Source organism: Dasypus novemcinctus, chromosome 12 (genome assembly GCF_030445035.2).
Source record: "Dasypus novemcinctus isolate mDasNov1 chromosome 12, mDasNov1.1.hap2, whole genome shotgun sequence".
Lineage (NCBI taxonomy): Eukaryota > Metazoa > Chordata > Mammalia > Cingulata > Dasypodidae > Dasypus > Dasypus novemcinctus.
In genome coordinates, this window is record NC_080684.1 from 46,560,695 (window position 1) to 46,573,965 (window position 13,271).

Genomic DNA, 13,271 nt, shown 5'->3' on the forward strand with positions numbered 1-13,271 from the left:
TTCTTTTCATTTGTAACATCTGGCAATTTGACACTTATTAAGTCTTCTGCTAATGGGATATTTAGTTTGAAAAGACTTCTTGAAAGAAAGGACCAGTAAGCTGAGACTTGATTTAAATAGGAGTGATCCTGGCAGTGACAACAGAGTGTAGAGTGATAATGCAAGAGCAGACAGAGAGCTGGGAGGGAGGGATGAGCCTGGAGAGCTAAGCAGGTCACAGAAGGGACGATCATCTTTTTCTATGTTACTGCAAAGTATTACCTACTACTGACAGGCTTTACTTTATTTCTCTAAGATACCACATGCAAAGACCACTCTGTACAACACTCAGAAAACTAAATCAGCACCTTTATTTTATACATACAAACAGTTAAAAATGTTTATTAGGTAAGAACTGTGTTCTGTTTACAATATATTATATTGCTTCAAGCCAATGCAAAAAGTCCATTCATTATATTCCCTATTTTATTGTGTTTACAATATATTATATTGTTTCAATGCCACTTCCACAGTGGATTTTTTGGGGGTATTTTTAATGCTGAATTCTCAGGAGTAATGTTAAGGTCAGGATAAATGTATTGAGAGTTAAAAAAAGAAGGACAATTAAAAATATGACAAACATCTAATACAATGACAATAAAATTTGAAACAGTATAATTTTAGCACTATTAACTGCTTCACGCAAACCCTCATGATTTATGCATTTTTGTTGCATTCATCCTCTGATGTTCCCCAGCCTGTCAACACCATGAATGCATTGTAATTTTGAAAATTATCTGCCAGCTACACACTGAAAAGGCAAAATTTTAACCTGATCGACTGACATAATATGAAATCTGCCTCAAAGCCGTGAAACAAGAAAAATCTATACCATCATGCTACATACGTACTTAGAAAACTTAAAAGGAAGAGTAAATATTAGCTCAGTGATTTATAATGAAGCTAATAAAATTCAGGCCAGTATTCTTAACTGTAATGAACATTATTTGAACATTCAACACATGAAAGGTTAACAAAGGCTATGAACTTGGTGTAACTTAAAACGTTTCAGATGTCGGAGTTCACCAGATATAATTGGATTCAGGTGGATCCTGCCGCTCCTCCGCCTTTTTAACTGAAGGTGTGTGCTGCCTCAGCCGGGCGCCTGCTGGCCTCAGGGCGGGCATGAGGCTGGCTCCGTACCCTACAAAATTATTCACAGCTTAAAAGAAAAGAAACTACAAAAACAGGCTCTTCAGATTCATTATTAACCATTCAACTGAAACCCATTTTCCCTTTCAACTCATGGTGAAAAACCAGTGACCACAAAACTGTACCTGAATGAAGAGATGTTACAGGATCAAGATCTCTGTTAAAAGAAACCCATTACACGACCTCCAAAAATGACTTCCACCAAGTCTCTGACTCTATGTAGTTCGGTCACGCAGAAACTCTGGAGGCAAAGTTTGGGTGAAAGTGATTGAACGGAGGGATATTTTTCAACCAAGGCTGGAAAGACTCTAGCATTAAGGTCTTGAATACAGTGGTACTTTTGCAGAGAATTTGATCATTGATCCTTTTCTCTGCATTGTAAACCCAACTTAGATATACCAATCCTGTTCAATATAACAATCCCCATTCTGCATATAGATCACACAGTCAAGTGTGGCTATGCACTTAGAGAAAATAGGAATTTTATAAGAATGAAGGCCAGCCATTGTACTTGTTTGAGAAAGGGTTATGATTTGAATTAACTCCTTATCAATGGGGATTTGTGTGTTTTGGTCAAGTTGGGCATCTATCTGTTTCCAGCTGGTTGTAAGTGGAGTATAACACGGATTTATACAATTTGAGGGCCACCGAAGACTCTTTTCCTCCTACTTGTGAACTTTTGAAGGTGCTTGGGGCACTAATTCAATTCTACTGATCCTAAAACTGATCGAAAACAGCAAATACATTCTAAAAGTTTGCCTCTATCTTCTTGTGCAAGAATGAGTCAATTTTGGCATTTCATTTGTTCCTTGTGGTTTTAAAATGCAAGCATGCCATTAACAGCTACTGGGAACAGAATACTTTGTCCCTGAATGTATTCCTTTGAATTGTCAGTATGTAGGCTAGCAGCTCCATGGAATGGCCCAAATGTGAGCCAACAGTGCACTGCAGTAAATCCCGGCCCTGTTGCTCTCTCTGCCACACATGAAGCCCAAACCTCCCTGCTGGCAAGGGTGAGCCTGAGCTGGGAAGTCTGTCTCCAGTATCTTCCTCCCCGCCAACGGGCCTGGATGTGGGATCTCCCAAAGTGTCAGTCCCACTGGGAGTCTGTTCTTAGAACTTTGTGCTTCACAGTTTCCTTGTCATCTCCTTCTAGTCAAAATAAACCCATTCAGTCAGCTTGATTCTCTCTCTAATGTGCAAAATGACTGAGTGGACCCTCCCAGAAAACAAATTTGCATTTTAATTAAACACTAGGGCATATTCTTGACATGAAATGCCTCGATCTGAAGGAGGTACACTGATGACAAAAGGTTTCAGTAGCAGTCTTTAAGGGGGGTGCTAGTTGGGCACTGGCAGATCTGTCAGAATTCTCATCTATACTGCACAAGGGCCCCCTACTTGCCTCTTTCCTGGAAGGGTGACTGGAGGCATCAGCAGTAACAGTATCGCTTACGCACCACTCACATCACTCTTGGTAGTCCCCAGGCCCCAAATGTGAGTTCCGGAAGACCACTGCATGGGATGTACTTTTGTCTGACCTCCGGTCATGCCCAGCCCAGAGGTCTTCTGGAAAGTTAGGCTGATTCAGAAATAAACATATGGGTTTGTATCCAGTTGAGAGTGGTGCAAATTATTTGGTTTACTCTTTTCCAAAATGACTCAAGAAATGGTTAGTCTCCAATGGAATTTTAAATCTAAAGACGGCGTCCCCCTAAGTGAGTCCTGAGGGAGATGGTGGTGCTAGTCAACCACTGCCCCCTGGGTAAAGAGCCAGTCTCCAGCTGGGTCCACTGAAGCCAATTCAATCAAATAGTCAGTTCAGTGTGGGGAGAAGAATCACATCAATGGCTTAGTGTAGCCTAGATCAGACACGAATCTATCTTAACATGAACAAATAAAATTCATGCTTACATATCAATTTATTATATATAAATGTATTACTGGAGTAATATAATGTGACCATTGTAAAACATGCACAAAAATGGGAAATTAGAAAGATGGAGACAAATAAATATAAATACTATACATTAAGTATATACAAATATTGTATTACAACGATTTCAAAACCAACATTTCACCTCAATACCCCAACTAATAGTTTCCATACCCACTGGGGTACATACCACCCTTTATCCAGAAAAACATCTGACATGTAAGAGACTTTTTCCATTTTTGTCCTTTATTTTGGAGTACGATAGACACAATCTTGGCTTTTGTTGTTAAAAGAGTGTTGAATGATTGAAGCCTTCCTTTCCTCAAAGGAAAGTGGGCAGTGGGCTTAGGAGACTGAGTTCTAGTGTCAGATCTATTGAAATGCACTGTTTACTTTGTTCACATGTTAACTGACTGCCCTTCCTACTAAAACCTGCACTCCTAAAGGAGGGGTCTTTTCTCTTGTTTACTATTGTGCCCCCCCAAACCTAGATTCAAGCTTTGCACAGAACAGGCATGAATCAATACTGAACAACTGAATTTAACAAATTTCATTTTGGGTGTGAAATAAGCCAGTTTACTCATACAGTTAGTCAGTTAATTTGAAAATAATGCAACTCAATTATAACATTCCTCTCATAAAAGTCTTCATAGATTGTTTCTTTTGCTCTAAAGAGCTCATTTAAAACATCCTGTAGCCAATGTAATGTAAAGATTTTAAAAAGCAAACCCTTCATGTTTTACATGCTAGGTTATACATCTTGAATGATAAAATCGGATCCAAGTAGCTACTGATTCTACATTTAATTAACAATCTTAATTTTACTTATCCTCTCTGTATTACCGAATCAACCTCTCTTACCAATTTAAACTAGACAATGTCTGGGATGATATTTTACACCATATCTGTGGTGATATCTTACAGTGATGAATTACTCTTTACACTCTAACACTTAGACTCTAAAACTTAGAGAGGTGGAGTGAGGGGAGATGAGAAAGAGAGGGAAAAAATGGTTTTAGTGGAATGGAAGGCAAGGCTGAGTTATGGGTTGTTTATTAACTTTTGGAGCCAAGAAAACAGAAATGGGAAAGATTGGCTCCCTCCATGGGCCCGTACTCACTTTTATTGCAGTGCCTTCCATGCCAGCCCTCTTGACATTGGCATTTGCTGGGTTCATGGCAGACTCCATGTACACCGCAGCCAGGCTCGCAGACAGCTACAATCAAAGGAGACAAAAGAATGCTTTCTGAGCTTCCATTTCTCAACAGAATTGTACAGCTGCTTTTCTTGCTGTTCATCAGGACATGTTAGTTTTAGCATCTCCCCAACCTACCTCCACTCACTGCCTTTTTTTTTTTTTTTTTTTCCCTTAGTTAATCTCTGGCTATAAGTTACTTTTGAACTTTTGGGAAAAACCCTGACGTGTTCTCAAACTAAGCATGATGTTTCACATGCACAGAAGAGGCTCAGTAGGGTTTTGAAACTGCTGGTCAATGGAAGTTTATTTCCCTTAAAGAAATTCCTACTGGTTAAACATTTTGAGTGTGGTGTGTGTGTGTGTGTGTGGGGGGGGAGGTGGTTTACATGCATGGATTTCATACACCTCCTTTGTATGAAACATATATGTCAGAGAAGAAAGGTTAACTGTGATGCCTGGCAACATTCGGTAGGCAAGGAGGTTATATAATAAAAGACTACTGCCAGTTTAATTATCCTGTAACCAAGATTGATCATGTGCACGGGGTACTTACGCTTTGAACAGAGGTCTCCTTGGTAACCCTTGGAACACTTACATTTGCTTTTACCAATGCATTTACCTCCATTTCGACAGGGTTGTGGGCATTTGCCTGAAATAGAAAAGAATGCAAATAAGCAAGGACTCAGTGCTTCATTCAGAAGTAATTACATATTTCAAAAGAATTTTAAGGGTTTGAGAAGATGTATGCTTTAAAATAGCAGTGATTTCCATTTATTTCAGATCTACTTGAGTTTTTATACTGAGTTACTTTTTGGAGGACAAAACAGGTTATCATTTTTGCTCATGGTTTTGGATATTTATCTTTTTCTATAATAAATGTGTTACTGATCCCTGTATTTATAGAGACAGACTAATTTAACTGATCTGTAAGTGCTCATAATCTAAAACATATCTTGCAAAAAGGTTAAGAAATGAAGGACTCTCTAACTGATCTTTTCTCAGGGTTCTGTTTTTTTAATGTCTCTTTTTCTTAAAGCAGGCCTACACTGTACCTGTGGGCATCTGTCTTAGCTTAAGAGTCTCCAGAAAGTAGGATTTGCATGCAGATAGTTTATTTGCGGAAGTGATCCAGGAAACGAGAATGGGGAGGGGGTGCTGGCAAGAGTGAAAGAGGGAAGAAAGAAAGCCAACATATATGTGTGTTTGTGGGTTGACATCACTATGGGCAACTGAGCTTGGTTCTGCTGGGCCCTTCCAAGGAGCCAGGAAGACTGCACCTTGGAATTGTCTGTCTGAGGGAAGGGAGAGGGCAGGATTTACTCATCAGCACCTGTCTCCCACTGGGCAAGGGTTGCCCCATGGGTTAACTCCCTGGTGCTTCCTAGCTGCGGTTATGTGAATGCAGGATGCATTTTTTTCAAGACTTAGTGAAGCCTCTGGGTGGAAGGCAAGAGAAGATGAGGTACCATCTGTGCATAAAGGGTTGCAGTAGTAATGGCTAGAGAGAAGGGCTGAAAAGATGTAAAGTGAGGCACATCTGGAATATCTTAGATCCTAATAATACACCTTTAAAAGAGGAATTTATTCTTTTTGTGCCAAATGAGTTTTGCTTTTGTTTTCACAGATCTTTAAATCACAGGATTTCATAGCTAGAAGGGGCTTCAAATTAATAATTTTCTTCTTTCTTACTCCAGAGTCTATTTATTCTCCATCTGCAGTCTAGAATTTGCCATCCTATGGCAGAAGTTTTCAAGGCAAAAGTGGATGATATAATACTGCTCATCTAGAACTAAAACCACATCCTGTGACTGGCATAATAGTACTTCAAAGAGAAAAAACAGCCATTCAGTTTTGGAGTGGAGAACACTGGATTTTTCTTTTTGCTGTCATGGTTGTTTTTTTTTTTCCCTCTTTAACAGAACACTCATTACAAAAGTTTCTGGGTTTATAAGGGGGAGAAATGGAATCTTTATGTTAAGCCAACCCAGCTTTCTTCTCTGAGCCCTTCTTTTTATGGCCAAAGGAAATGTTGAAAGACAGAAACTACTAAATATTTTAGCAACAAGCATAATTTCTGGCAAATATTAAGTCAATTCCAAAACAAAAATGATTTTACTAAAAATGCTTAACTTCCATTTTAACGGACCCAAAAGGACTCTCTTTTTATATAAATTGACCAAAGCAGCATTTAGTCATCGAGACAATATAGACCTAACATTATTGGAATGTGAGGGTCTCTCATTCCTGGAATGCCATTAACCTTTAGGTTTGTTTTGTTTTGCTTTGTTTTAGAATTGAACCCAGGACCTTGTACATGGGAAGCAGGCATTCAACCACTGAGCTACCCCTGCTCCCCAAACTTTAGGTTTTTCTGATGCGGGTGATGTTTCAGAAAAAGGTATTAAAACAAAAGAATTCCACCTTTTTATTGGCCATTAAAAACTAAAAGGGCCCCTTTTGCTAGGTTTGTATACAAAGAATAATCACTTGCTATTGAGTTCTTAAATAGTCAAGATGTCAACTCTCATCTAAAGGAAAGGAATATCTAGCTTCTTATTTCTATTTTTATCAGATAAACATCTTACCCCATCTTGTGCATAAAATTAAGTCATATCACAGTACTCTGCAATGCTCTAAGTTTTTTTCAAGTCACCAAGAGGTAGTATGATAATTATACAGCAGAAAAGACAGAGTGTTTATTGTGAAATACTTGGTGAGCTTGAATTTTCCCATGTTCTCTGAGGGGCTGAACTTTGTAACCGGGGATAATGCAGGAGTGATTGATGGAGAGAACCTTTTCATTGACTCCATGCGTGCTTTGGTTTTCTTGGCAAGAGGAAATGAGAACACTTAGGTTCATCAAGCCAGGAAGGAGGACTCTCTCTCCTGGTTATCACACAGGAGAAATGGTGGCTGCAGGTGACGAGTAGAGGCTATTGCTAGCTCAAGACAATGGAGATCTGATTATTTTTAAATTCAGAATCAAATGTGTCTTTATCACAACCAAACTTTAACCACTGGACAGTGGAAAACTGAGTCAACCTGAGAGACTGCACATTTTTTACCAACAAAGCAAAACAGTTTAGTTTTTACAGTTAACTTTATTTTTTTAAATTATAACCAGTAATTTCTTTGTCAATAAAGAAATTATACTTCCTCTGCACATCTGATTGTGGAAAAGCTGAAATTTGTGACTCTGGTTCACGTAGGAAAAAAAGATAGGGTTTGAAACAAATGCCAAAAACTGTCATCTCTGGGTTTTAGGATTTTGGATGATTTTATTTTTTATCCAATATTCTAAATTTTCTACAGATAACATGTATAATGGAGTTGCATAATAAAAATAACTCACATTTATTTTTAAAAACCTATTTGTAATACAGTATAAGTTTGTGTGGTCTTTTTAACTGAAAGCTCGTTATAGATTCTTGGGAAATCTATAACAAGATGAATGTATACACCATCCATCCAGATATCTCTAACTAGGATTTATTTGTTAACATCTGTAAGCACAACTCACAATCAACTCAAACTGAAGTTTGAGAAAGTATTAGTCCTGATAGTGGCCAGAAGAAATGAAAGAGCATATTTCGTTTTAAAAAAAAGAGTAACAAGTGTTGGCGAGAAGGTGGAGAAATTGGAACCCTTATACATATATTGCTGGCAAGAAAATAATTGGTGCGGCTACTTTGGAAAACAGTCTGGCAGTTCCAAGAAAAGTTAAATATAGAGTTACATTTGATCCAGCAATTCCACTTCTAGGTATGTATACAAGAGAAATGAAAACATATGCTCACACAAAAATGTGTACATGAATGTTCATAATAGCTCCAAAGTAGAAACAACCTAAATGTCCATCAGCTGAGGAATGGATAAAGAAAATGTTGCCTATCCATACAATGGAATATTATCTGAAAATAAAAAGGAATGAAGAACTGATACATGCTACAACATGGATGAACCTTCAACACATTATGATAAGTAAAAGAAGCCAGACACAACAGGACACATATTATATGATTTCATTTACACGAAATGTCCAGAATAGGCAAATTCATAGGACAGAAAGTAGATAAGTGGTTGTTGGGGATTGGAGGGTGTAGGGAATGATTCTTAATGGATACAGAGTATCTTTAGGGGGTGATGGAAATGTTCTGGAATTAAATAGTGGTGATTGTTGCACAACTTTGTGAATTTAGAATTGTATGCTTTAAAATGGTGAATTTTGTGGTATGTGAATTATATCTCAATTTTAAAAATACATAGTTCTACTTGTCTCTGATGGAAAAAATATAGGCACTTTTCAACTCAAGACCTATTTCCATATTTTCCTGGTGGTGTACGTTCTTTAATAGAAAAAGGAAATTTCCTAAAAGGATTTGAGGTATAGCTTTTGGTAGGGTCAATCAACAGCTTTTGAAGACCCACATATTTTGTGCAGTTAGGGAAAAAAAACCACATAGGAATAGAAAAGATTGTGCCTGCCAACAGAAAGTTCATAAAACTCAGGACATGAGAGGACATACTTAGAAGAAGAGAAATGAGCCCAAGAACAAAGATTCATAAACAACCAACTAGGTATGCAAAGTTCAAGAACAAGTACAGGAGAAAATTGAGGGGTGCTAGTTCAGCGATATCTTTATCAGGGAAGGGTAATTAATAAGAATAGAAACCACATTGCAAAATAATTGCATGGTTCTTCGGAAACCTCAGAGGTATTTCATTTGCACTCCATATAAAAAATGGTTACTTCATCTACTACTCATTAAAGTGTAAAAGCCCACAAATAAATTAGAGGTTGAAAGTTAACGTAAGAGGAAGTCAGAATTATTCCATTTTGAACCTCTACAATTTCAGAAACTATGACTGTACCAAACATAGTGGTGTTTCACTAGATACAATCCAGCTGGAAATGAGAACACTGACTAACAAATTCCCTTAAGACACATCCAAAAAGACAGGGTCACAGCACCCACAGCCCTCTCAATTTCCTTCTACCTCTTAGGCAGGGGCTTTAGAGACATCTGTCTTCTGGGTCATAAACCAATCTGGGATGGGGTTGGCTCATTTCCGAGTTTGATAGAGAGGTTAAATGACTTGCTGAGGGCTGCACAGCTGGTAGGTAGCAGCGCCAGGACACAAGAAGTCTGAGATCTTGGTTCCCAAAACAATGATTATCCACACATTCCACCCTTAAAATTCAAGTGAAGGTTTAAAGTGCACCAATCTTAAGTGTACAGCTCAACATTTTCTTTTAAAAAAACACCCATAAACACTCATGTGACACTTGTCTAATCAAGAGATGGGACATTTACAGCACCCTGAAAGTTTCATACCTTCAATCACTCTTCTAATTTCTACTGTTATCGATCAGTTTTACCTACTCTTGAACTTCATAAATATTGGAATGTGCAGTATGTACTCATTTGGGCCTGGCTCCTTTCACTCAAAAGAACATCTGTGGGGTTCATTCATGAATCTTCATTTTTATTGCCTCCACCACATGCCCTTTCATTCTCCTTTTTCTTGGGGTTGTCTTTATCTCTTAAATGGGTTTTTAAACTGTCTAACCTAGGATATCTGACAGCGAGTGGCAGGGGGAAAACCTTCTATGCCCACAGGTAGATAAACCACTTCTAAGGTTGAAACTTGGGCACTGCAACTGCATAGTGAAAATGGGACAAAAATGACTAAGGAGAAATAATGTAGCATGCAGAATATCCGGACCCAGATATAACTGAGTAAGAAAGTATTGCTCCAAGTCATCAGAGATGAGCCAGGTCACTCTTTTTCATAATCTTCAGTCAAAATGAGTGACAGTTGAATCTTATGAAAAGAATGCATTGGCTTAAGTGCTTAGACACAATTTTCATTCTTGGGTTCAGATTCTTCATTGACAATATGAATGGTTTAGCTGAAGTTTCTAAGGCCCCATTAAACCTGAACACTGTGTCTCCATGAAATAAGGGGGACACAGAAAGCCAATACTCACTAATTTCACACTGTTCTCCCTCTAATCCTGGAGGGCAAATACACTTTCCAGGGTAGAAGCAGGTCCCTCCATTAAAGCAGGTGGTTGAGCAGTTCACTGTAGGAATGAATAACAGAGTATTACATTAGACAGTCGATTAATAACAACCTCACTTAAAGTTAGGTAATACTCTTTAGATATCTGCTACTTGCTCATTTATAATAAAGTAAGATGCTTTACTGATATAAGAATTGTAACCAATTGCTTGTTCACTTGCAGATTCCAACAACATAATACAGGATCCCACACACATTATATAATTCGCACCCCTAGGAGTTTACATTTTTGTAAAACAAGGCAGGGTGTAAAAAAAAAGTGTCTTTTAAATTTTCTTTCATATGTCTATGCCTTTGAAAGAAGAACGTAATAAACACAGACAAGATATATTTTTAACATAAGGCTGGAAGAAGAAGGTAGAGCAAAAAGGAGAAAACTTACTTTGGATAGGTAAAAGGAGAGAAGCCATAAGTATCAGGATCCAACAGAGGAGAAAGCAGCTTTCTTTCAAAATAAGGTGAAAGAGATAGGAATTTTTTACAAAAGAAACTTTTATAAAGCAAGAATTCTCATTGTAAGAAGTCAAATAATTCAGAGAAAAAAAAAAGAAAAATGTAATAACCCTTCTTTCAACTCCATTTTCTTGCTGCTGAGATAACATACATCTTTCTCTAGATCATACAAAAATATGCATATATATGTACATACATACATGTATATTTTTATATGGAATATAAAAATGTAGCTCATACATAGATACATATGTGGGGTTTTAGTTTTCCATTTGTTAAACCTATTATTCTGTAATTTGTTCTTTCCACTTAACAATATATCATGGTCATGAATATTGTTTCCAAGGTCAATAATATAGATTTAATTTATTCTTTTTAATCATATCACTCTGTATATGATTTCACCTATGAATGAACATTCAATTGCCCCAGTTTTTTAGCCTCTATAAACAGTGTTGCAAAATTTCTTTTTTGCACAATAAATAAACAAACAAAATTTTATGACATTTGGAGGAAGAAGTATTTTATTCAGGAAAGACAGACCATGGACCTCCTGAGATCCCACAGGCAGGGTGTGGTGGCTGCAAGAGCTAGAGGGGTAAATTTCACTACTTATTGGTTCCTAAAATAGAGAAGTCAGAGGAATGGGGATAGGGGGAGCAAATATCCAAAATTAGACAATATGGCTCATTCTGTAAAGGAGATTAAAATTAGAGCTTGGATTTTCAGCAATTCCAATTATATGGCCTATTTGTTCTCGTTCTACTGATACCATTCTTTTTTAAGTTACAAGCTCTATGTTTAAAATTGTAAATATCTCCCAGCTCAAGGCAATACTGTGCTCACCATGTCAAAATCAAGACTCTTGACATAGAAGGCGGTATCTGCCTTTGGATTATAAGAACCAGCTCTCTGGCCTCCTCCTTGCTACTTGCTGCTAGTATTGCTAGGGCTGGACAGTTGTTTTCATGAGTGTGTCCTGTCTTCCCACTTGCTCCTTTTTCTCCTGGGAATAATAAGATGATATGGGAAAAGGCTGGGATAAGTGTTTGCTTGACCGGTGCCCTATGTACTCCTTCCCTCATTGATGTGAGGATTGAAATGAACCCAGTATCTTTACTCAAAGTGAGACAATTTGAAAAAGCTGGTTATATAATTTGACCAGACTCTCAGAACTTGTATAACATTTTGGGATCCTGACCAAGTTTCTCTATGTTTCTGCTGTGCAGTGATTCTTGATGAGGAAAATGAGCCAGAGACACCAAGTAACTTTAATGGGTGGAGAATGCATTAGGCCAGGGCTTAATTACCCAAGCCTTAAAGTTATGACCCAAGAGCCAATGAGAGTGATTCGTTAACGTTTCCTCAAATGTGTAGTGCTGAAGTCTAACTCCATGCCAGTAATTAAACCATTTTTCAGAAGCCCAATACTCCCTCCTGGATAATAAAAGCATCCTTTTGTTGAGATAGTGAAGAACATTATTTTTTTTTTTAATGTTCCCGGATTTCCAGTGAGACCAAGTGAAATTTCAACAGACTTTCCAAAAGAATTTTTTAAAAATTAATGGACTGTAATAACAGGAACATCTTTCATCTAAAAGACAAAGTATTTCAAAACATGAAAAGTACTGTGTCAAGTTACACTAAAATTGGGGGTTACAGTTATTACAGCAGCCAGCTATACCCTAAGTCATGCACCCTATTTACAGAGCTGTTGCGTGGAGAGATGATATATTAACTAGACTTAGTTTAATCAACATTTTAAAAAGTAAAAAGAACTTTGACCTTAAAGAAAAGAAACTGTTACCTTTATCACAATTGACTCCATAGAATCCAGGGGGGCAGATACAGAATCCAGGAGTAACACAAAGTCCACCATTCATACACCGTGGTGTGCAAAGAGCTGACAGGGAGAGAGAACCATGATAAAGGCCCAACAGGGTTGTGGAGGGGACCATTTTGGAAATGTCAGTAATACAACTGGTCTATATTTTCAAGCCTCACAGCTGACTCCAAAATGATCATTCTTCAGAGATCTAAGTTTGCCATCATAAAAATATTTTAATGGTGTATTTAGGCTATTTTTTTTTTACCTTGACCTCAGCTGATTGCACAGAAGAAAATTTTGGAATTGTTCCACTTGAATGCCTAATTAAATTTTGTCCAGAATCATTATTTTTACTGAAATGTGGTCTTCTTAAAACTGTGACTACTTGGCTCTCCTTTATTTCCTTGATCTTTCCATTCCAAAACAAATGCAAATAAGAAAATATTCTTATTTCTCGAAGATGAAAAACACTGTACTTTGGCCAAATAAGCTCATAGTGTTTAAACTTCTGATTCATACTCATTTTTTTGTTTACACTTTTTTTTTTCATAGAAATCTCTTAATAGAGATTTCCCTGA

General features: G+C 37.4%; 1 protein-coding gene across 1 annotated transcript in view; it reads right to left on the bottom strand.

Annotated features, from left to right (window-relative positions):
• Positions 1-330: 330 nt before the first annotated feature.
• WIF1 (WNT inhibitory factor 1) overlaps positions 331-13,271 on the bottom strand; it is a 64,714-nt gene continuing 51,773 nt past the window's right edge. The window contains exons 6-10 of the mRNA XM_004449535.5: positions 12,673-12,768; positions 10,318-10,413; positions 4,879-4,974; positions 4,248-4,343; positions 331-1,183 (exon numbers count right to left, since the gene is read on the bottom strand). Coding sequence (XP_004449592.2) covers positions 1,062-1,183; positions 4,248-4,343; positions 4,879-4,974; positions 10,318-10,413; positions 12,673-12,768 — 506 coding nt within the window. The 3' untranslated portion in view covers positions 331-1,061. The remainder of the gene's footprint in view (positions 1,184-4,247; positions 4,344-4,878; positions 4,975-10,317; positions 10,414-12,672; positions 12,769-13,271) is intronic.